Source organism: Oncorhynchus gorbuscha, unplaced genomic scaffold (assembly GCF_021184085.1).
Source record: "Oncorhynchus gorbuscha isolate QuinsamMale2020 ecotype Even-year unplaced genomic scaffold, OgorEven_v1.0 Un_scaffold_3574, whole genome shotgun sequence".
Taxonomy (NCBI): Eukaryota; Metazoa; Chordata; class Actinopteri; order Salmoniformes; family Salmonidae; genus Oncorhynchus; species Oncorhynchus gorbuscha.
Genome location: NW_025747780.1, coordinates 21,436 through 44,187, shown reverse-complemented (window position 1 = coordinate 44,187; position 22,752 = coordinate 21,436). Strand labels below are relative to the sequence as shown.

General features: G+C 44.8%; 1 protein-coding gene across 1 annotated transcript; it reads left to right on the top strand.

The window, feature by feature from the left end:
• Positions 1 to 3,873: 3,873 nt before the first annotated feature.
• On the top strand, positions 3,874 to 17,356 carry LOC124027932 (ETS translocation variant 5-like). Its single transcript, XM_046340142.1, has 11 exons — positions 3,874 to 4,030; positions 8,012 to 8,165; positions 8,388 to 8,526; positions 8,977 to 9,027; positions 12,225 to 12,345; positions 12,735 to 13,010; positions 13,249 to 13,538; positions 14,198 to 14,326; positions 14,744 to 14,913; positions 16,756 to 16,857; positions 17,099 to 17,356. The coding sequence occupies exons 2-11, from the start codon at positions 8,118 to 8,120 to the stop codon at positions 17,354 to 17,356; spliced, it is 1,584 nt and encodes a 527-aa protein (XP_046196098.1). The 5' UTR covers positions 3,874 to 4,030; positions 8,012 to 8,117.
• Positions 17,357 to 22,752: the final 5,396 nt, after the last annotated feature.

The window sequence follows — 22,752 nt, the reverse complement described above, 5'->3', positions numbered from 1 at the left end:
GTGAGTGTGCCAAATGGTACCCTATTCCTATGTAGTGCACTACTTTTGACAGGGCTCTGATCAAAAGTAGTGCACTACGTAAGGAATAGGGTGCTATTTCAGACGCAACCTGTACAGATGTCTGCAGGCTTCAGAGGGAGGAGGCTAGGAGACCTGGAGGGGGATCTGGGAACACAGCCAATGAGGACAAAGGGAGCTGTATTCGATCACAGGACTGTGTGAATTTGGGGTCTTGTGAATGTGCACTCTGGGCTGGTGTTGGTGCATACCTGTACCAAGGGTACCAACGTAGTGTGAGAAGGGGTCAGTAGGCCAGTGGGTTGGGTACAAATACTCCAAAGATAGACCGTACAGGGTGGTGGAAAGACCCTTTGAAGACCTGGGTCGTGTTCATTAGGCACTAAAAGGAAGAAACCTGACTGAAACAGGGAGTGACTACCTGGACTTGTCCAACAAATTTTGTTTTCCGTTGAAATACATTTTGCTAGGGTGTGCACTACTGAATAACGTCCCTGGTGTGAATAATAGATGTGCAGAGACACCACTAACACCAGGCCTCTGATCCAATCCCAGGCCTCTGATCCAGTCGAACAGAGAGACACCACTAACACCAGGCCTCTGAGAGACACCACTAACACCAGGCCTCTGATCCAGTCCTACGAACAGAGACACCACTGAACTAACACCAGGCCTCTGATCCAGTCCTACGAACAGAGAGACACCACTAACACCAGGCCTCTGATCCAGTCCTACGAACAGAGACACAACTAACACCAGGCCTCTGATCCAGTCCTACGAACAGAGACACCACTAACACCAGGCCTCTGATCCAGTCCTACGAACAGAGACACCACTAACACCAGGCCTCTGATCCAGTCCACTAACACCAGGCCTCTGATCCAGTCCTACGAACAGAGACACCACTAACACCAGGCCTCTGATCCAGTCCTACGAACAGAGAGACACCACTAACACCAGGCCTCTGATCCAGTCCTACGAACAGAGAGACACCACTAACACCAGGCCTCTGATCCAGTCCTACGAACAGAGACCACCACTAACACCAGGCCTCTGATCCAGTCCTACGAACAGAGAGACACCACTAACACCAGGCCTCTGATCCAGTCCTAGACACCCACTAACACCAGGCTGATCTCTGAGTCCTCCACCACTAACACCAGGCCTCCCAGTCCTACGAACAGAGAGACACCACTAACACCAGGCCTCTGATCCAGTCCTACTGCAATCCACACAGCAGAGATGGAACAGAGAGACAATGTATTATGGAAGGGGTAAGCATGGAGAAAGCCAACACAAAGGGAACTGCAATGCACCTAGCGTGGTGATTCGTCAACAACGACAGTGTAAATTGTGGTCATTGGTCAACAACAACAGTGTAAATTGTGGTGATTGGTTAATAACGACAGGGTAAAATGTGGTGATTTGTCAATAATGACAGTGTAAAGTGTGGTGATTGATCAATAATGCCTTGGTTTGCCAAGCAAGTGGATAACACCACAGGAGGTTGGTGGCACCTTAATTGGGGAGGACGGGCTCGTAGTAATGACTGGAGTGGAATCAGTGGAAAGGTATGAAATACATCAAACACATGGTTTCCATGGGTTTTAGACATTTCTGCTCATTTATTTGAAATAAAAAAACTGAAATATCACATTTTCAGACACTTTACTCAGTATTTTGTTGAAGCACCTTTGGCAGAGATTACAGCCTTGAGTCTTCTTGGGTATGATGCTGCAAGCTTGGCACACCTACTATATTTGGCGAGTTTCTACCATTCTTCTCTGCAGATCTTTTCAAGCTCTGTCAGGTTGGATGGGGAGTGTTGCTGCACAGCTATTTTCAGGTCTCTCCAGAGATATTCTATCGGGTTCAAGTTCGGGCTCTGGCTGGGCCACTCAGGGACATCCAGAGACTTGTCCCAAAGCCACTCTTGCGTTGTCTTAGTTGTGGGCTGACACTGAAAAACACCCCCCACAGCATGATGCTGCCACACCATGCCTCACTGTAGGGATAGTGCCAGACATGAAGCTTGGCATTCAGGCCAAAGAGTTCAATCTTGGTTTCATCAGACCAGAGAATCTTGTTTCTCATAGTCTGAGTCCTTTAGGTGTCTTTGGAAAATCATATGCTTTTTACTGAGGAGTGGCTTCCGTCTGGCCACTCTACCGTAAAGGTCTGATTGGTGGAGTGCTGCAGAGATGGTTGTCCTTCTGGAAGTTTCTCCCATCTTCACAGAGGAACTCTGGAGCTCGGTCAGAGTGACCATCGGGTTCTTGGTCCCCTCCCTGACCAAGGCCCTTCTCCACCGATTGCTCAATTTGGCTGGGCGGCCAGCTCTACGAAGAGTCTAGGTGGTTCCAAACTTCTTCCATTTAAGAATGATGCAGGCGACTGTGTTCTTGGGGACCTTCAATACTGCATAAATGTTTTGGTACCCTTCCCCAGATCTGTGCCTCGACACAATCCTGTCTCGGAGCTCTACGGACAATTCGTTCGACCTCATGGCTTGGTTTTTGATCTGACATGCACGGTCAACTGTGGGACCTTATATAGACAGGTGTGTGATTGATTATTTAAGTAAGGTATTTCAGTTTTGCATTTTAAAAAATTAATTAGCCAAAAATTCTAAAAACCTGTTTTCGCTTTGTCATTATGGAGTATTAGAATTATTATGTGTAAAAATGTACTTTAAATGATTGAATCCATTTTAGAATAAGGCTGTAACGTAACAAAATGTGGAAAAAGTCAAGGGCTCTTAATACTTTCTGAGTGTAAAGTAGGAGCCAGGTTCATCTGTTTGTGCCAAGAACTGCAACACTACTGGGTTTTTCACGCTCAGAAGATTCTCCTGTGTTCAACTCAATATTAGGTCTCTCCCGAGCCTGTACGGGAGTTGTAGCGATGAGACAAGATAGTAGCCACTAAACAATTGGATACCACGAAATTGGGGAGAAAAAGGGGTAAAACATTTTTTTGAAAGGAAGGTGTTTCCTAATGTTTGGTATACTCAGTGTATATCTCTGTAATACCATAGTTCCATCTCTTTAATATGATAGAGTCTGTGCAGACAATGGAGCATTCCTCTGTACCACCATAACAAGGTAGTATGAGGTCATTATGGGAGCTATAATTACCCTGCAAGTCAGATCATGTTTGGCATTTAATCGACTGTAACAATTTTAGCCTTTTCTTATCTGACTGCAGTTCAACCCTGGGCAGTGAATAGTGTGTGAATAGTGTGTGTGTGGCGTGTCTGCGTGCGTGTGTGTGAGCTTGCGTGCATGTAGCGTGCATGTGTGTCTGTCTGTGTGTGCATACATACAGTACATGCTTGTGTGTTTGTGTGATGACTTGTGTCCAGACTCCCTACAGCCAGCTCTGTCCTGAGAATATCACAACAACTTACCCAACTCCAAGCAGTTAATCAATGCCAGAAGAAACAACTAAAAAACATGTGAAAATGGAAACTGCATATCCTGCTGTTTTCCTACACACGGCAGCTTTTCTAAACTGAAAATGGAAAATATGTAGCAAGATATTGTAATAGCAATGTAGCAATATGCTGTAATAACTATGTAACAACTTTGTAGAAAAACATTGTATCTGGTTGTTGTATGAATGTACTCGAGTTATAAGTTTCAAGATGTCAGTATCTGTTTCTACTGTACATTTTTCGTTTCCACCCCGTGTCTGGCCGTCAGACGTGAATGAAAAGCAGTCATTCATAAAAACAAGACAAGCTCGCTTACCATTGGTCACTGGGGTCCAAAGACCTCTCTGAACGTCAATTGGCCAGTCACTTGAATGACATTGCGTAATAACCAATTGGCGTGTATTATGGAGTTCTCTATTTTGGCTTCAGGGAAAACCAGACGATTCCATTCAGAAATCCACAGTCAAGCTTTGTGTGAGAAGAGCATAGACTACAACCCTGAAAGAACGTTTGCAACAGCGTGGAGTGAAACAGAACTTATTTTCAACATTGCAAAGGAATTAAATCTTCGCAAATGTGAGTTTAACATCAAACTATCAACCGCAACAAAAAAGATGCGTATAAGGTGTTTGCGTTAGTTTATTTCTAGCGGCTGTAATAATGCATTTACTTTGACCGACTAGTATCCGTAGAATGCGAGCTCTCTGCCAAGCATTTTCTAGCTGTCTGGTGAGGGGGGTAGAAATGTGAACGCCATTTTATTATAGTATCTTAATTTGGGAACCATTTTCTTATTTGTAGTCAAATGTACTTTGACGTGAGAATGTTTATGTTGCAGTATTTTGACTTGCTACGGCGCATAGACTGTTCTAACATTTATGAATGGAAGGTTCGACCCCCCCCTAGCTCAGGGATCAAATTTCACTTCATTGACAAAAACAAGCTGGGGCCATGAGAGGGGGAATAGGAAACGGTAGAGGGGGGGGGGAGTTTAGCTACTTCTTGAACTGGCTCAGATTTTCTTTGCTGAGATTAACCCTCTGCTGCCCTGGATAGATAACTTTATCCAATACTTGTCAAATAATGCTGAAATTTGATCTCTAAATGTTTTATTCAGATTATTGCAATGTTTACGTTTTATATGTTCCATTATGAAGATAGTTTATCCAATGTTTAGAAATCAAGGACTACTTAACTCAATACCCTGATTTGCATCCTATTTTTGAACACTTATTGAAAACAGCTCCCTCCTAGTCCTTCTACTTATTGTAATGTCAACAGTCTCATCTCCAAATAGCTTACTGTGCCTTGCTGCCTTGCTTATGTAAGAACTTAGTCCCCAGCGTATTGAGTACATGCTCACTGGCATAGTGTACAGCCCGCCAGAACTACGATGCAGGGAGGATTACGCAAACAAACAACACAAACACCCAAGACAGAGGAAAGGAACAACTGTCTTATCCTGAAGGCAGGCTGGCACTATGCCCTAGTGACTACATTAGACCAGGAAACATAGTGCACTATGCCCTAGTGACTACATTAGACCAGGAAACATAGTGCACTATGCCCTAGTGACTACATTAGACCAGGAAACATAGTGCACTATGCCCTAGTGACTACATTAGACCAGGAAACATAGTGCACTATGCCCTAGTGACTACATTAGACCAGGAAACATAGTGCACTATGCCCTAGTGACTACATTAGACCAGGAAACATAGTGCACTATGCCCTAGTGACTACATTAGACCAGGAAACATAGTGCACTATGCCCTAGTGACTACATTAGACCAGGAAACATAGTGCACTATGCCCTAGTGACTACATTAGACCAGGAAACATAGTGCACTACTTTAAACCGGGACCCATAGTGCACTACTTTAAACCAGGACCCATAGTGCACTATGCCCTAGTGACTACATTAGACCAGGAAACATAGGGCACTACTTTAAACCAGGACCCATAGTGCACTATGCCCTAGTGACTACATTAGACCAGAAAACATAGGGCACTACTTTAAACCAGGACCCATAGTGCACTATGCCCTAGTGACTACATTAGACCAGGAAACATAGGGCACTACTTTAAACCAGGACCCATAGTGCACTATGCCCTAGTGACTACATTAGACCAGGAAACATAGGGCACTACTTTAAACCAGGACCCATAGTGCACTATGCCCTAGTGACTACATTAGACCAGGAAACATAGTGCACTACTTTAAACCAGGACCCATAGTGCACTATGCCCTAGTGACTACATTAGGACCCATAGTGCACTACTTTAAACCAGGACCAGGAAACATAGTGGACACTTTAAACTTTAAACCAGGACCCATAGTGCACTACTTTAAACCAGGACCCATAGTGCACTATGCCCTAGTGACTACATTAGACCAGGAAACATAGTGCACTACTTTAAACCAGGACCCATAGTGCACTACTTTAAACCAGGACCCATAGTGCACTACTTTAAACCAGCCCTAGTGACTACATTAGACCAGGAAACATAAACCAGGACACTACTTTTAAACCAGGACCCATAGTGCACTACTTTAAACCAGGACCCATAGTGCACTACCCATAGTGCACTACTTTAAACCAGGACCCTTTAAACCCCATAGGACCCAGGACCCATAGTGCACTATGCCCTAGTGACTACATTAGACCAGGAAACATAGGGCACTACTTTAAACCAGGACCCATAGTGCACTACTTTAAACCAGGACCCATAGTGCACTATGCCCTAGGACTACATTAGACCAGGAAACATAGTGCACTACTTTAAACCAGGACCCATAGTGCACTATGCCCTAGTGACTACATTAGACCAGGAAACATAGTGCACTACTTTAAACACTACTTTAAACCAGGACCCATAGTGCACTACTTTAAACCAGGACCCATAGTGCACTACTTTAAACCAGGACCCATAGTGCACTACTTTAAACCAGGACCCATAGTGCACTACTTTAAACCAGGACCCATAGTGCACTATACTTTAAACCAGGACCCTACTAGTGACTACTTTAAACCAGGACCCATAGTGCACTACTTTAAACCAGGACCCATAGGACCCCATAGTGCACTACTTTAAACCAGGACCCATAGTGCACTACTTTAAACCAGGACCCATAGTGCAAAAACCAGGACCCATAGTGCACTACTTTTTAAACCAGGACCCACTACTTTAAACCAGGACCCTATACACTTTTAAACCAGGACCCATAGTGCACTACTTTAAACCAGGACCCATAGTGCACTACTTTAAACCAGGACCCATAGTGCACTACTTTAAACCAGGACCCATAGTGCACTACTTTAAACCAGGACCCATAGTGCACTACTTTAAACCAGGACCCATAGTGGACCCACTACTTTAAACCAGGACCCATAGTGCACTACTTTACTTTTTAAACAGGACCCATAAACCAGGACCCATAGTGCACTACTTTAAACCAGGACCCATAGTGCACTACTTTAAACCAGGACCCATAGTGCACTACTTTAAACCAGGACCCATAGTGCACTACTTTAAACCAGGACCCATAGTGCACTACTTTAAACCAGGACCCATAGTGCACTACTTTAAACCAGGACCCATAGTGCACTACTTTAAACCAGGACCCATAGTGCACTACTTTAAACCAGGACCCATAGTGCACTACTTTAAACCAGGACCCATAGTGCACTACTTTAAACTTTAAACCAGGACCCATAGGACCCATAGTGCACTACTTTAAACCAGGACCCATAGTGCGCTACTTTAAAACCAGGACCCATAGTGCGCTACTTTAAACCAGGACCCATAGTGCACTACTTTAAACCAGGACCCATAGTGCACTACTTTAAACCAGGACCCATAGTGCACTACTTTAAACCAGGACCCATAGTGCACTACTTTAAACCAGGACCCATAGTGCACTACTTTAAACCAGGACCCATAGTGCACTACTTTAAACTAGGACCCATAGTGCACTACTTTAAACCAGGACCCATAGTGCACTACTTTAAACTAGGACCCATAGGACACTACTTTAAACCAGGACCCATAGTGCACTACTTTAAACCAGGACCCATAGTGCACTACTTTAAACCAGGACCCATAGTGCGCTACTTTAAACCAGGACCCATAGTGCACTACTTTAAACCAGGACCCATAGTGCGCTACTTTAAACCAGGACCCATAGTGCGCTACTTTAAACCAGGACCCATAGTGCGCTACTTTAAACCAGTAACCATAGTGCACTACTTTAAACCAGGACCCATAGTGCACTACTTTAAACTAGGACCCATAGTGCACTACTTTAAACTAGGACCCATAGTGCACTACTTTAAACCAGGACCCATAGTGCACTACTTTAAACTAGGACACTACTTTAAACCAGGACCCATAGGACACTACTTTAGACCAGGACCCATAGGATATAGTGCACTATACAGGGAATAGGTTAGGTTGCCATTTGGGAAACATCCTATGTCTGTGTTGACGTTATATGACAGGTGATTTGGGTATAAGCTACTGACCAGGGGGCACACTTTTCTCTGCTCTCCACAGAAAGACAGACGAACGAGCGTCTCCTGCTGCTACCGTCAGCCCCTCCTCCCCCTCCACCCCTCCAACACCAACTTCAGTCCCGAGGGAGTGAAGATATTCAGGCAACATGGATGGATTTTATGACCAGCAAGTCCCTTTCATGGCCCCCTCCAGGGTGAGTGTTTGGCTGACTCTCTGGATGTTTTCTCTGATAGTTTTTCAACATAGGATTTGGATCAAAGCACTAATCTGAAACTTTTCATAGTGGATTAAGATAACAATGACTTTTTAGCATACATGAATGCTTAGGGATTTTTGATACCAATCATGTTTAGGCTAATCATTGTTCACACCAATGCAATCACTAATGTTGTAGGTGTTTTAAACACTGTTCTAGCAGAATTGTCACGTGGAAGAACCAGCGAACACGCCATTTAACGACCGGAAGAGAAAGTTTGTTGACACTGAGCTCGCCCAGGACACAGAAGATCTCTTTCAGGACCTCATGCAACTTCAAGAGACATGGATTGCAGAAGGTGAGTTCTGCTCTTGTATTTCAGAAGGTTTTCAATCTTGCATCATACTCATTGTTTTTAGTAACATCAGTGGTTTACCCGAGGCTATTGAATCAGGAAAAACTGGGAAATAGGATGTTATTTAGATCTTTATACAAATTCCTCTTTTTAACAAGTGTATCATAAATAATTACTGTATTTTTTACTGTACTGTGTCATAAATATTTACTGTATTTTTTACTGTACTGTGTCATAAATATTTACTGTATTTTTGACTGTATTGTATCATAAATATTTACTGTATTTTTGACTGTACTGTATCATAAATATTTACTGTCTTTTTGACTGTACTGTATCATAAATATTTACTGTATTTTTGACTGTACTGTATCATAAATATTTACTGTATTTTTGGGACGTGGCATGCCTTTCATAAGTTAGTCATTTAACTCTCTCCGTCCCCTCTTTCAGCTCAGGTGCCTGATGACGAACAGTTTGTCCCAGATTTCCAGTCGGATAACCGTAAGTACCAACCAATGAAATATTTCCGTACGTGTATGTGTGTTGCAAAGGGGAATCGACAGCGTCTGCTCCTGCATAGGTGCTCATTTCCTAATTTATCCTTTAATTCCCAGACATGGTCTTTGACACAACATACAAGCACAACAAGGAGATGTACTGGTTTTCCAATACCAGTCTCATCCAGTTGGCATATTAACTCAGTGCGTCACAGTGAGTGTGTTTTTATGGGTACGTGGTTGGGGCTATCGGGTTGCCTATGTAGGCCGAGGGCTAACATTATCGACAGATCTGCCTCGTCGAAAGCAGAAATCCAATTGATGTCATTGAGCCCTGATTTAACCAACCTCCACTCACCCTGCAGTGGACCTACTTCTGCCCTGTTGCCAATCAGTGTCCTCAATGCACACCTTGCCTTTTTGTTACTTTAAAAAATTTCACTGTAAGAAGTGTGTATTTAAATTTCAAAAAAAATTCGGCATTTCACTGTGAGGTCTGCTGTTGTATGATTTCACTGTGAGGACAGCTGTTGTATTCGGCATTTCACTGTGAGGTCTACAGCATTTCATTTCACTGTGAGGTCTACAGCTGTTGTATTCTTTCACTGTGAGGTCTACAGCTGTTGTATTCGGCATTTCACTGTGAGGTCTACAGCTGTTGTATTCGGCATTTCACTGCTGTTGTATTCGGCATTTCACTGGAGGTCTACAGCTGTTGTATTCGTGAGGTCTATTTCACATTTCACTGTGAGGTCTACAGCTGTTGTATTCATTTCACTGGCATTTCACTGTGAGGTCTACAGCTGTTGTATTCGGCATTTCACTGTGAGGTCTACAGCTGTTGTATTCGGCATTTCACTGTGAGGTCTACAGCTGTTGTATTCGGCATTTCACTGTGAGGTCTACAGCTGTTGTATTCGGCACATGTGACAAATACAATTTGATTTGATTATTGGATTGTGGGGATTTGTGTTCCAACAAAGGGGCAGGAATAATAGGGCTCAGAATAAGACGTTACTCACTTGGTGAAAATCAAGAATCTTGTGGTTTTATACCAGAAATCCCTCAGCTCTCCTCTTTGAACGTCAACCCGGATGAGAACAATCCTATTCTCTGATCTCCGCCCAAATCCACCACATTAACATCAGAGGAAATAAAGAGGGAACGGTTTGAAACGGGGAGATTTTCTGTTGAATTAGAGTTTTGCTACGGTGGGCCTCACTTAACATGACCCAGGTGCACCATAGCAGCCTGGGATGGCCTTCCATGGAGTCCCAACCTACTAGCCACAGCTCTTGGCTGCTAGGATGGGCTACGTTCCAATCCAAGCCCACAGAACCCTCATGCTGTTTGCTTTATACTCATCTCCTCTCTCCTTTCTCTGTCTAGAATAATATATGCAGTAGGTTTGAATGGAAGCCTTTGATTGGGCTCCAGACAGAGCTGTAGGCCTGGTGTAGTTGCAGGCCTGGGTTTCAAGATGTGAATGATCCTGTGGAGGAAGAGTGTTTTTAGAGGCCCGGTATCGCCTTGTTTCCCTGTAATGTTGTATTTCATTGTCGCGGATGCAGCTAGTGACATGTTTAATGCAGTGTGGACACACTGAGTGAATTGTGCCGTGGCACAGCCGGGCGATTGTTGTGTTTGCTGAAGAGTCTGAGTGTGTGTGTGCGGCGACGGGGTTGGCATGACGCTCCTTAGTTTGGCACGCTGCCAGTTGGTCTCACAGACCCTTCATTCAGCAGTCCTCCTCTCTCGTGTGTGTGTGCGTGCGTGCGTGTGTGGACTCTGCAGCTGAGTAAAGGGGCAGTGTCCATAGCGATCAAATGGCATTATGCCATCATCTCCTTACTCCTTAATTTAGCAATGAACTTGGCTGAGAAGTGAGAACACACTCTTATTAACTACCCGTTAGTGATTTAAAGAAACGTTGCAAGATTTGCCATTGCAAATGATTTGAAACCTGAGATTTAAATGTCTTCTGGCTGCGCTTGAGAGTTGCACTGTGTTTCATTCATAGATGCTAGGTGTTCAAAACTTAATCTTATAATGGAGGTCACTATGGACACTGAGAGGCCTAACCCCATAACGTGAGTGTGTGTTGACTGCTGGCCCGTGGCTGCGGAAGCTGAATGATGGCCGTTCTGTGGCACAACAGGAAATGGAGAGTTGATGTAGGCACAGACCCAGCCTCTGACAGACCCAGCCTCTGACAGACCCAGCCTCTGACAGACCCAGCCTCTGACAGACCCAGCCTCTGACAGACCCAGCCTCTGACAGACCCGGCCTCTGGACAGACCCAGCCTCTGACAGACCCAGCCTCTGACAGACCCAGCCTCTGGACAGACCCGCTCTCTGGACAGACCCGTTCTCTGGACAGACCCGTTCTCTGGACAGACCCGTTCTCTGGACAGACCCGTTCTCTGACAAACCGAGCCTCTGGACAAACCCAGCCTCTGGACAGACCCAGCCTCTGGACAGACCCAGCCTCTGGACAGACCCAGCCTCTGACAGACCCAGCCTCTGACAGACCCAGCCTCTGACAGACCCAGCCTCTGACAGACCCAGCCTCTGGACAGACCCAGCCTCTGACAGACCCAGCCTCTGACAGACCCAGCCTCTGACAGACCCAGCCTCTGACAGACCCAGCCTCTGGACAGACCCAGGCCTCTGGACAGACCCTCTGGACAGACCCGTTCTCTGGACAGATCCGGCCTCTGATGCCAACACAGCACCCAGTTAAAGTCCTACTGTATGTACAGACACACTGGTTGCCTAAGTTACTAACTGGTGGTGGAAGTCGGAGCAGACTGTTCTGGTCTGTGTAATTTAATACAAAGGCATCTTTGTTACTGGTCTGATTGTTGCCTTAGAAACAATACAAAAAACATAGTGAAAGTACACTGTTTGTCTTTCAGTGCTGGGTTTATAGTTTTCCCTCCCAAATGGAGGGACAGATTTACAACCTCACCAATTCACTAAACAACAAACATTTGGGAAGTTGGAGTTAAAGACAAATCCCAGCATAGGAGACACATTTGATCCTTTGATAGAAAACTATTTAGCTTCTTATTCCTTACTGAAGCACACAAAACAAGAATACTGAGTAAATATATTCAACGTAGTGATTATTTTGTGAATCTTTGAAATGGCATATATTATATATTTCAGTTTTTAAAATGTTTTCTCCTTTCTTCAAAGTAATGTTCCATGGACCTTCAGCCAATAAAGTGAAGCGAGAGTCCAGCGCCCCCAGAGATGTGTCCCCCTGCAGTCAGGGACAACAGAGACTCTACACAGACAAGTGCCTTTACAGCTACAGGTACGTTACAGTACCACTGAGACGGACCACGTTTTCACACCCCAAACTAATTGTACTCTCAGTAGCAAGAGGTATTTTCAGTTACAACCAATAAAAGACCATAAAAGAGGGTACAGGCATAATAAAGTTCACTACTAAGACATTGCTTAATTAGATATACCTACATCAAGTTGATAAGGCCTGGGGGGGGGTGTCATATGGCCCATATACCACGGCTAAGGGCTGTTCTTACGAGTGCCCGGATACAGCCCTTAGCTGTGGTACCCCCAAGGTGCCTTAGTGCTATTATAAATATAATTGTATTTGTCACATGCGCCGAATACAACAGGTGTACAGCCATGCTCTACAGGCCCAAGTTAACCCCTTCCATCCCCCTTCTCCCTCCACAGTGCCTACAACAGGAAGCCACTTGGCATCAGTACTTTAACCCCACCCTCCACACCCGCCTCACCCTGCAGCCCCGCCCCCACCCCGGGGACACACCCCCTACAGAGGCAGATCACGTCCCCTGTCCAGGCAACACACCCCGGCCACAGTCGTCCAACTCACGGGCACAGCCCCTCCCACCACCGGACACTCCCGCCACACCCGAGCCAAAGCCAGCCTTTCGCCGTGCCCCGCCTACCTGTCAATCACTCCGATGCCTCCTACAGCTCAGAACACAGGTGAGTTGGCACCATGTGTTGGCTCAGGTTGGCACCATGTGTTGACACCATGCACTGTTTGACCCCATAGCTTGTATATCTTGGTTGTAAAGGCATGATTGGATCTACTGTAGGCTGGGACTCAGCATGCATGTTCAGTGCTACAGTTGAAATCCCATTGTTGTATGATTCTCTGGTTTAAGAACCTAATTGACAAATGTGTCCTCATTTTGTCTCTGTCTCGTTCCCCCCCCTGCAGGTTCCAGCGGCAGCTCTCTGAGCCATGTCTGCCGTTCCCTCCGCCTGACGGTGCCGCCTGTACCCCTTACCCCCATCACCCCCACCGGGCCCCCCTGTCCCGGGACGGCCGCCCCATCTACCAGCGGCACCTGTCAGAGCCCTTGGTCCTCCTCCCTGCTCAGGGCTTCAAGCAGGAGCTGGTGGACCTCCGTTACACCGAGCAGGGGGTCCCCACCATGGGCCCTCCCCGCACCCCGTTCCAGGGCCTCTCTATAAAGCAGGAGCCCCGGGATTTCTGCTTTGACCAAGGTGAGCCCTGAGGAATCGCTGGATGGCAACGGTCTTTGAGGCTCAGTTTCACACTCATAGATTAGATCCAGTCCTGGAGTTTAAAAAAACCACATGTTCAATGGAGAATCTCAATAGGAAGTGCTTCTCCTTCCATGCCTAGACTTAATCTGAGTACAGACAGGAAGTCCCTCAGGGTTTGGAGGTGGTCCAAGTTCCTTTGAGAGTCTACTGTACACGGCTAATAGTGCAGCGATGGGGATAAAACAGTAAGCATGTTTCAGACGGATGTGGACACTAGTATTAGCAGTAGTGGTTGGGTATGTAGCAGTGTAGCATTCTAAGACTCTACTAAGCTAAGATGACCTCATTTCACTCTCCATGTCTGGGCCACTTTCTGTCAGTGATGTAACAGTCAAATCCTCTTAATAAAGTCCCAGCTAAGAAAACCCCAGGGGATTGTTAGGAGACCGCTGGCTGTGTGAGAATGTATGTCCATCTTCTACTGAGTATTATGTCATTAGGCTAATGGCTACTTTAAACTTTTTTGGTTGGGAAATTAAGTTAGTAGTAAGAATCTATTCAAAGAAACACCTATTAGTTTTTGTATCTTTCTGGTTTGAAGAGCATGTTAAGGAAAAACATGTCTAATAATTTCTCTTTTCCCTTGTGTCTTACAGAAATGCAGAACTGCCAGTCTTCTTTCAGGAAGTCCGGTAACTTCTACCAAAACAATGATGGGTTGATCTACGACGGAGAGCCTCATCTGTACAACGACGACACATGCGTGGTTCCAGAGAGACTAGAAGGTGAGACATTCTTCCATAAATTGCTATGAAATACAAGGGCTTGCCCGGCACAATGGAACCCCTGGAATTGTCCCAAAAGTGCAAACCCCATCCATCCAGAATTGAACACTGAAAGTATTTAAAAAGACACAGATACTATTTGAACCTCTGACTGGTTTGACACAGGGCTTTAGGTGTAAATGGCAGCAGGTAGTGAATCCTGGTATCTGACATCTTCTCGTTCTGTCATGGCAGTGTGGATGCCAGAGTAGACCCACAGGGCCTTGGACAGAGAGCCTGTGTGACATGAGCAGAGCCTCTTATTGTATCCCCACGCTCACACTGCCAATCACTGGAGTCTTTCACCTGACTGTGACCACGGCACTCCTTCATTTACACACTCACTCCCTCTTTCCCTCTCTCCTTCTGTCCGTCCAGGCAAGATCAAGCAGGAGGCCGGAGTGTTCCGTGACGGACCGCCCTACCAGCGCCGAGGTTCCCTGCAGCTCTGGCAGTTCCTGGTCACTCTGCTGGATGACCCGGCCAATGGTCACTTCATCTCCTGGACCGGCCGCGGCATGGAGTTCAAACTCATCGAGCCCGAAGAGGTCAGTTGATCAGCAGGCAGAGCTGTGGTCCTAGTGAGTTTAGAGACTTTAGAGCTTCTTGGAGTTTTTCATCTTTTATGTCTCTGAGTTTAAAGTAGAAGAGTGTTTCAACAAGTCATGATAATAGTTGTTACGCTGTGCTTCCAGGAATGATCACACAGTATTACTACGCCACTAGAAGTGGCACACCAGAAACTAACCCCAGAAGAGCTTGGTGTGTGTATCTACAGGTTGATCAGAAGGGCTTTGATCAGTGTGTGTATCTACAGGTTGATCAGAAGAGCTTGGTGTGTGTATCTACAGGTTGGTTGATCAGAAGGGCTTGGTGTGTGTATCTACAGGTTGATCAGAAGGGCTTGGTGTGTGTATCTACAGGTTGATCAGAAGAGCTTGGTGTGTGTATCTACAGGTTGATCAGAAGGGCTTGGTGTGTGTATCTACAGGTTGATCAGAAGAGCTTGGTGTGTGTATCTACAGGTTGATCAGAAGAGCTTGGTGTGTGTATCTACAGGTTGATCAGAAGAGCTTGGTGTGTGTATCTACAGGTTGATCAGGTTGATCTAGAAGTTGAGAAGAGCTTGGTGTGTGTATCTACAGGTTGATCAGAAGAGCTTGGTGTGTGTATCTACAGGTTGATCAGAAGAGCTTGGTGTGTGTATCTACAGGTTGATCAGAAGAGCTTGGTGTGTGTATCTTGGTGTGTGTATCTACAGGTTGATCAGAAGAGCTTGGTGTGTGTATCTACAGGTTGATCAGAAGAGCTTGGTGTGTGTATCTACAGGTTGATCAGAAGAGCTTGGTGTGTGTATCTACAGGTTGATCAGAAGAGCTTGGTGTGTGTATCTACAGGTTGATCAGAAGAGCTTGGTGTGTGTATCTACAGGTTGATCAGAAGGGCTTGGTGTGTGTATCTACAGGTTGATCAGGTTGATCTACAGGTTGATCAGAAGAGCTTGGTGTGTGTATCTACAGGTTGATCAGAAGAGCTTGGTGTGTGTATCTACAGGTTGATCAGAAGAGCTTGGTGTGTGTATCTACAGGTTGATCAGAAGAGCTTGGTGTCTGTATCTACAGGTTGATCAGAAGAGCTTGGTGTGTGTATCTACAGGTTGATCAGAAGGGCTTGGTGTGTGTATCTACAGGTTGATCAGAAGAGCTTGGTGTGTGTATCTACAGGTTGATCAGAAGAGCTTGGTGTCTGTATCTACAGGTTGATCAGAAGAGCTTGGTGTGTGTATCTACAGGTTGATCAGAAGGGCTTGGTGTGTGTATCTACAGGTTGACCAGAAGGGCTTGGTGTGTGTATCTACAGGTTGATCAGAAGAGCTTGGTGTGTATCTACAGGTTGACCAGAAGAGCTTGGTGTGTGTATCTACAGGTTGATCAGAAGGGCTTGGTGTGTGTATCTACAGGTTGATCAGAAGGGCTTGGTGTGTGTATCTACAGGTTGATCAGAAGAGCTTCAGAAGAAGGCTTGGTGTGTGTATCTACAGGTTGATCAGAAGAGCTTGGTGTGTGTATCTACAGGTTGATCAGAAGAGCTTGGTGTGTGTATCTACAGGTTGATCAGAAGAGCTTGGTGTGTGTATCTACAGGTTGATCAGAAGGGCTTGGTGTGTGTATCTACAGGTATCAGAAGTTGATCATCAGAAGGGCTTGGTGTCTGTATCTACAGGTTGATCAGAAGGGCTTGGTGTGTGTATCTACAGGTTGATCAGAAGAGCTTGGTGTGTGTATCTACAGGTTGATCAGAAGAGCTTGGTGTGTGTATCTACAGGTTGACCAGAAGGGCTTGGTGTGTGTATCTACAGGTTGATTTGAACCGTTTCTCTCCTCTGGCAGGTGGCTCGGCGCTGGGGCCTCCAGAAGAACCGGCCTGCCATGAACTATGACAAGCTGAGCCGCTCTCTACGCTACTACTACGAGAAGGGCATCATGCAGAAGGTAAAGGTAAATTTTAATTTCATTCAAGTCCATTTGCAATTTTCTGTTTTGGGTCAAATTCAATGGAGGCTTTGTGAAGTGATGGAAAACATATGTAAATAGTGTTGGTTGTATATAAGGCAGGTCAGATGCATTGAGAGTTTCAGAAGGTTGGGTATAACGTCAAACGTTATTTTCAAACTACTAGCGGTTGTGCGCTGAACGACTGTTTAACTCCCTCTTCCTCTTCGGGTGGGGTCAGGTGGCTGGAGAGAGGTACGTGTACAAGTTTACGTGTGACCCCGAGGCGCTCTTCTCCATGGCCTTCCCTGACAACCAGAGGCCCAGCCTGAAGCAGGACCCGGACTGCCTGCCACCGTCTGTGGGGGAGGACGACACCACCGTGCCCCTTGCCCACTACGAGGATGGCTGTGGCCCCTACCTGGCCGACGGAGGGGAGCGGTGCGTCTCGTTACTGGGCTTCCCGATAACTATTCATTCTGAATGTTCTGACCAATGACGGAATAAAGACCGCTGTCATCTGGTAACCTGCCACACCCCCCTACCCCAAACTCTGGTACCATGCCACACCCCTACCCCTTGTCCCCTAACTGTACCATGCCACCCCCTACCCCACATCCCCTAACTACACACCACTACCCTACCCCACATCCCATAACTACACCCAGAGCCACAAACCCTAGTCCCTAACTACACCCCAGAGCCCAAACCCATAACTACACACCCAGAGCCCAAAGCCTAGTCCCCTAACTACACACCCAGAGCCCAAACCCTAGTCCCCTAACTACACACCCAGAGCCCAAACCCTAGTCCCCTAACTACACACCCAGAGCCCAAACCCTAGTCCCCTAACTACACACCCAGAGCCCAAACGCTAGTCCCCTAACTACACACCCAGAGCCCAAACTGCTGAGCGGATTTGGAGCTCTGTAACCCCCCTCCCCTACTCCTATCCCAAACTCAACTCCTCTTGCCAGTCTTGAGATTACCCTCCCCAAGTCCCAAGGAAAAACAGTCAAACCTGAGACGGCCATCTTGCTTATTCTTTGCCCTCTGTTATCAAACTGAATTGTGGCAAAGGTGTGCGGTCCTCATCAACATAAACTGAACTGAGTGATCTCCTTACAGGGGTTGAGCGAGGACACTTCACGTGATTATAATGGGACTCAAGTAATGGGCATGAGTGTGCCAGGATTGTAGCCAATAGCCATGCAGTTTCCACAATCTGCTCGGTACGAGTATGACAAATAATGGCAAGGATATAAAACATTGCCCTTTTGATATAGCAATCGTTTTATGGCTTGATCTCAAACAAAAAGAGTAGTACACTTGACACGCGCACAGGGGCTTCACCTTGGAGAGAATCTACGACTCCAATGAACCTTAGTACCGCAGGTGGTGATGTAATGTAGCTCTGTATGCAATGAATGGGCCAAACACACAGGCAACCGACTGTTCTTATTAATCCATAATACATCGTACGACTATAAAGAAGCTGGGACACGAGTACCCCTGAGCAAGTTGCTTTGGCCAATCATTAAAAACAACAACACACTGAAATCCAATCTGAAATGGGAGGTGGACTCTGGACCCGCTAGCTCAGCATTCTCTTCAGACTCTGGGGAATTGTTTTGTTTTCTCCCCAAAATGTAAAACCTTCCTGGTGCTGTTTTACTCCTGATGTGGGCGTGTCCTACCAGATGTATCTTTCCAAGACGTTGTTTTTTAGCTCTTTCATTTGACTCATTTTGTCGTAACATGTAAAAGGGACACGGATACAAAACAGTATTTTTCCTGAAGTGTTGACTTCCTATTAAGAAGTGTGTATTGAAGAATACATGTTTATGTACTATGACGATGACAAAAGTACTGCAACTGTCACGCAGTGACCTCCAAAAACTATAACTGCCAATAGTAAGCTAAACAGGGGGGACTCTACTCTTCGCATTTTCTCACAGAAAGCTGTACCAACCTATTGCTGTACCATTCCAGTTTTCTGCTTTTCGTATAGTTTATCAGGAAGTATATGAAACAAACATCTAAAATGTAAATGTATATATGAATATATTTTTGCAGTCATATGTTTTGACATTGTACACGCTGGAATGTTTGGCCTGGTAACGGGTTTGCATCCTTTAATTCTTGTCATGAAGTTACGGTGTCCATATTAGGACACATCCCCAGTCTCTGCAGGAGTTGTCAAGTCCTGCAAAGTCTGAGGCTGTCCTAATATGGACACCGTATTAAGGCAGTGGGTTGGAGCCTAAGAAAGACCTCCCCGTTGACTGTGTGGTGGGCTGTGTCGGCGTCACACGTGTGTAACAGTATATTTTGATATGATTCTGTCTATGTGGGTTGCGGGATGTCTTGTCCATGACGTTGAAGTTAGCTGGCACTTATACAAGTGACAACCCCCCCCCCCCCCCCGCTTCCCCACAAAAACAATGTGTGCCTTCCACTGCTTTTGGTTGATTTTCTATACTGGATACAATAAACTATACTTTCTGCTTCAAACTGTTATATTGATTCTCTTCCTATTCTGACCAACCAACCAATCTAGTTTTCAGTGACGTATTACTGTGGTTCAAGTTGAGTTGGGTCTTTTTTATTGAATTCCACTTCTTATGAATGTATAACATCTGACACATTCCTGATTTCAGGACACAGTATCACAATAGTCAAGTGTGGAATTTCCACGAGTAGGACAGTCAATGTGTTGATTAACAAAGGTAATTTGAGGTTCGTGCTCCAGAATTATTACCAACACATTGACTGTCCTACTCGTGGAGATTCCACACTTGACCACTACTACACGCCTTTTAGACACGTGTATACGGCCGTCTCTCATCCTCCTTTCCAGTTCCATAATCAACCTGCTTCAGGCAGCTAACGAGTTCTGCACATACTCTGAAAGGGACTGTTATAGAAAACTGTACAGGGTTTCACATGCTCACTGACATAGACAGACAGACACACACACACACACAGACACACACTCACAGAGACACTCACAGAGACACACACACAGACAGACAGACACATACACACACAGACACACACACACAGACAGACAGACGGACACACACACACACAGACAGACAGACACACATACACACACATACACACTCACAAGTAGGTGGGCAATAAAGGGATGCATCCAAAGACAAACCCCCATAGTTCAACATGATGTTCCTCTCTGTAAGGATCCTTTCTGCATGACTCCCTCTTCGTCTGTCAAACAAGCACAGCAGATCTCTGGATATCATTGACAGCTCAGATCTCTGGATATCATTGACAGCTCAGATCTCTGGATATCATTGACAGCTCAGATCTCTGGATATCATTGACAGCTCAGATCTCTGGATATCATTGACAGCTCAGATCTCTGGATATCATTGACAGCTCAGTCCAAAATAAATCAGATTAAAATCTGATTAATGTTGTCCTGTACTATATTTACTGGATCTTTAGTTGGATCAGCTCTGGATCAGACCTTTTCCTCTGTGAAGATAACACATGGATTTACTGGAGCAGTAGCCTATGACAGGGCCTGGTGGAACCCCTGATCACGCAGTTCACCTTTCTATTTCACTTTATATATCAATCATCTTTTAATTAGTGATAATACGTGAAGTGAATGAGAATGGTGAGTGCAGCGATCGGTCTGTTTCCACCAGGCTATGCCAGGGCAAGAGACTAAAATGAGACTTGATATACTCTCTTGTTACTAGACAGTGCCACTGTGTGGTTGATTTGTGTACTGCACAACAGTATCATAAACAACAGCGACCTTTTAAGTGTGGCATTCCTCATTGTTGGTACCACAAAACCAGAATGAGATTCTATTTGGTGGGTACATGTTGCTACGTAAAATATTGATACAAAATAATAAAAGCCTATATTAATACATGATAAAAAAGTTACCTGAGACAGTTGTTGTAGAACGACTCTTTTATTTTGTAAAAGAAAACTTTTAAAGTTACTTCTAGCTTCACCTTTGACACAATCATCTCGCGTTTCACATTATTTTATTTTCATTCGTTTTAATAAATTAAAATGGTACATTATGCATGCAATACCGCATTAGCCGTTGAGTTGTTCGTCTTCCACAAAAAGTATCAACACAAAATGTCCTTAAAGAGTTCTGATGAAGCTGCTTGGAAAAGGACAGTTGGAGAATTAGTCACAGCATGAAGCGATGTACATGGTTGCGGTTGCATAGTACATGGAATTTCCTCATTTTAAAACAGCATGCTTTTTGTATTGCACATTACTGAAACTTTAGTATACTGACATTTTTGTATACTGAAACGTTTGTTGTTCCAGGTTATCCCGTCGAGGATCGTAGTTTTTTAATGAGAATGCAAGTATACAGCAAATAGCATCTCTCAAAGACATTATGTACATGTATGTATTTATTATAAAAATAATCACCAGCAAAGATGTATCTTTTACTTTTTCCTATATTGAGATACATTTTTGATTTTTTCTTATCTTTTGTACATTTTTACCAAAGAAAAAAACATTTAATTGTTTTAAATGGTCTGGTTGAGTTTAAACCCATGTTATTTAATCAAATAATGAGAATTGTAATTCAACTTAATTTAGAGGCAAAAATGTAGCCTCTTAATTTCTTACAAGAAGACAAAAGAAGAGTACAGGACACGTGCTTTTTTTTCAGATCGGTAACAGAGACCTTTAGAAATTATATCTACACCATTCAAAGAACAAATGTTTTCTTTCCAGGGCATTCATAGGAAAAAGAGAGAGGTAAATTGTCATTTCCAGTCAATTCAGAAAATCTATTGGAATTCAGTTAATTAATTGTTAATAGAAAAGGAGATCCCCCAATGTTTCAAAAAGGGCTAAGACATGCTACACCCAGTAGCAGTAACCCAACCTTAAGTTACCAAACCCTCACAGACTGGTCTGGGACTCTGGGGGACAGAGGTCAATGGGCTAGAAAATCCCTCTGATTGTCTCAAGCAACAGAGCTGAATCTTGGTTCTGGTTCTTGGTTCTGGTTTTTAATGAACAGTGAGTAACTCCCCATTCAATCAGCCAACACTCACTTTGGCCTGAATCACAATATGACAGAGAAGCTCATAAACAACAGCAGATGTACTTGTATTCTTTTGTTCCTTTTTCAGTCTATTGTTTTCAGTCAGTGAACAAACTAGCATAAGAGACATAGATATGAGCAAGGAAATCAACTGGCTCTAGGATGTTAAGGCACCACCTGCTGCGGGTGCTACAAATGTCACTACAGTACCTTCGACTCTATTGGAGGGAATTACACTAAAAGACAGCTATAACAAGTTAACTCTGCACATCTCTCTAACAATGTCTCAGAATACGCTGCCCCAAGAACTCACTCTCCCAGGATGCACAGGGAGGGACCACCATCTCCATCATGGTCAAAGCTCCAGTTTAGATGACCTATCCACCGCAGGAAAACCCTGGTCCTGGAGGGTGGTTGTGTCTCTGTGACCGACCGGGTTCGAACCTGGGACTCCTGCACGCCAAAAGTGTGTATTAGCCCACAAAACTAAAGCCTAGGCATTGGATCGGCGAGCCAATGCAACTAGTCACCGACCCCCCTTGGGTACAACTGCATGCTTCTCATCTCAACAAAAACTCCAAAAACCCACAATTACTGAAAAAATTTGTTGCTAGAAATAAACTAACCAAATTAATTTATTTCATTTCCATGTTCATGTATTTAAATACCCCCAAAGTTCAGATAACCCACTCTCAAGTAATTAGACTGCACCTATTTTGCACCAATGTGTGCTCTCCCTCTTTACACACCCTCTATTTTACACAGGGATATTACTACCAAAGGGAACATTACTTTTTCAAGTCAGGGAAAACATGCCAGCTACACAGAGAATC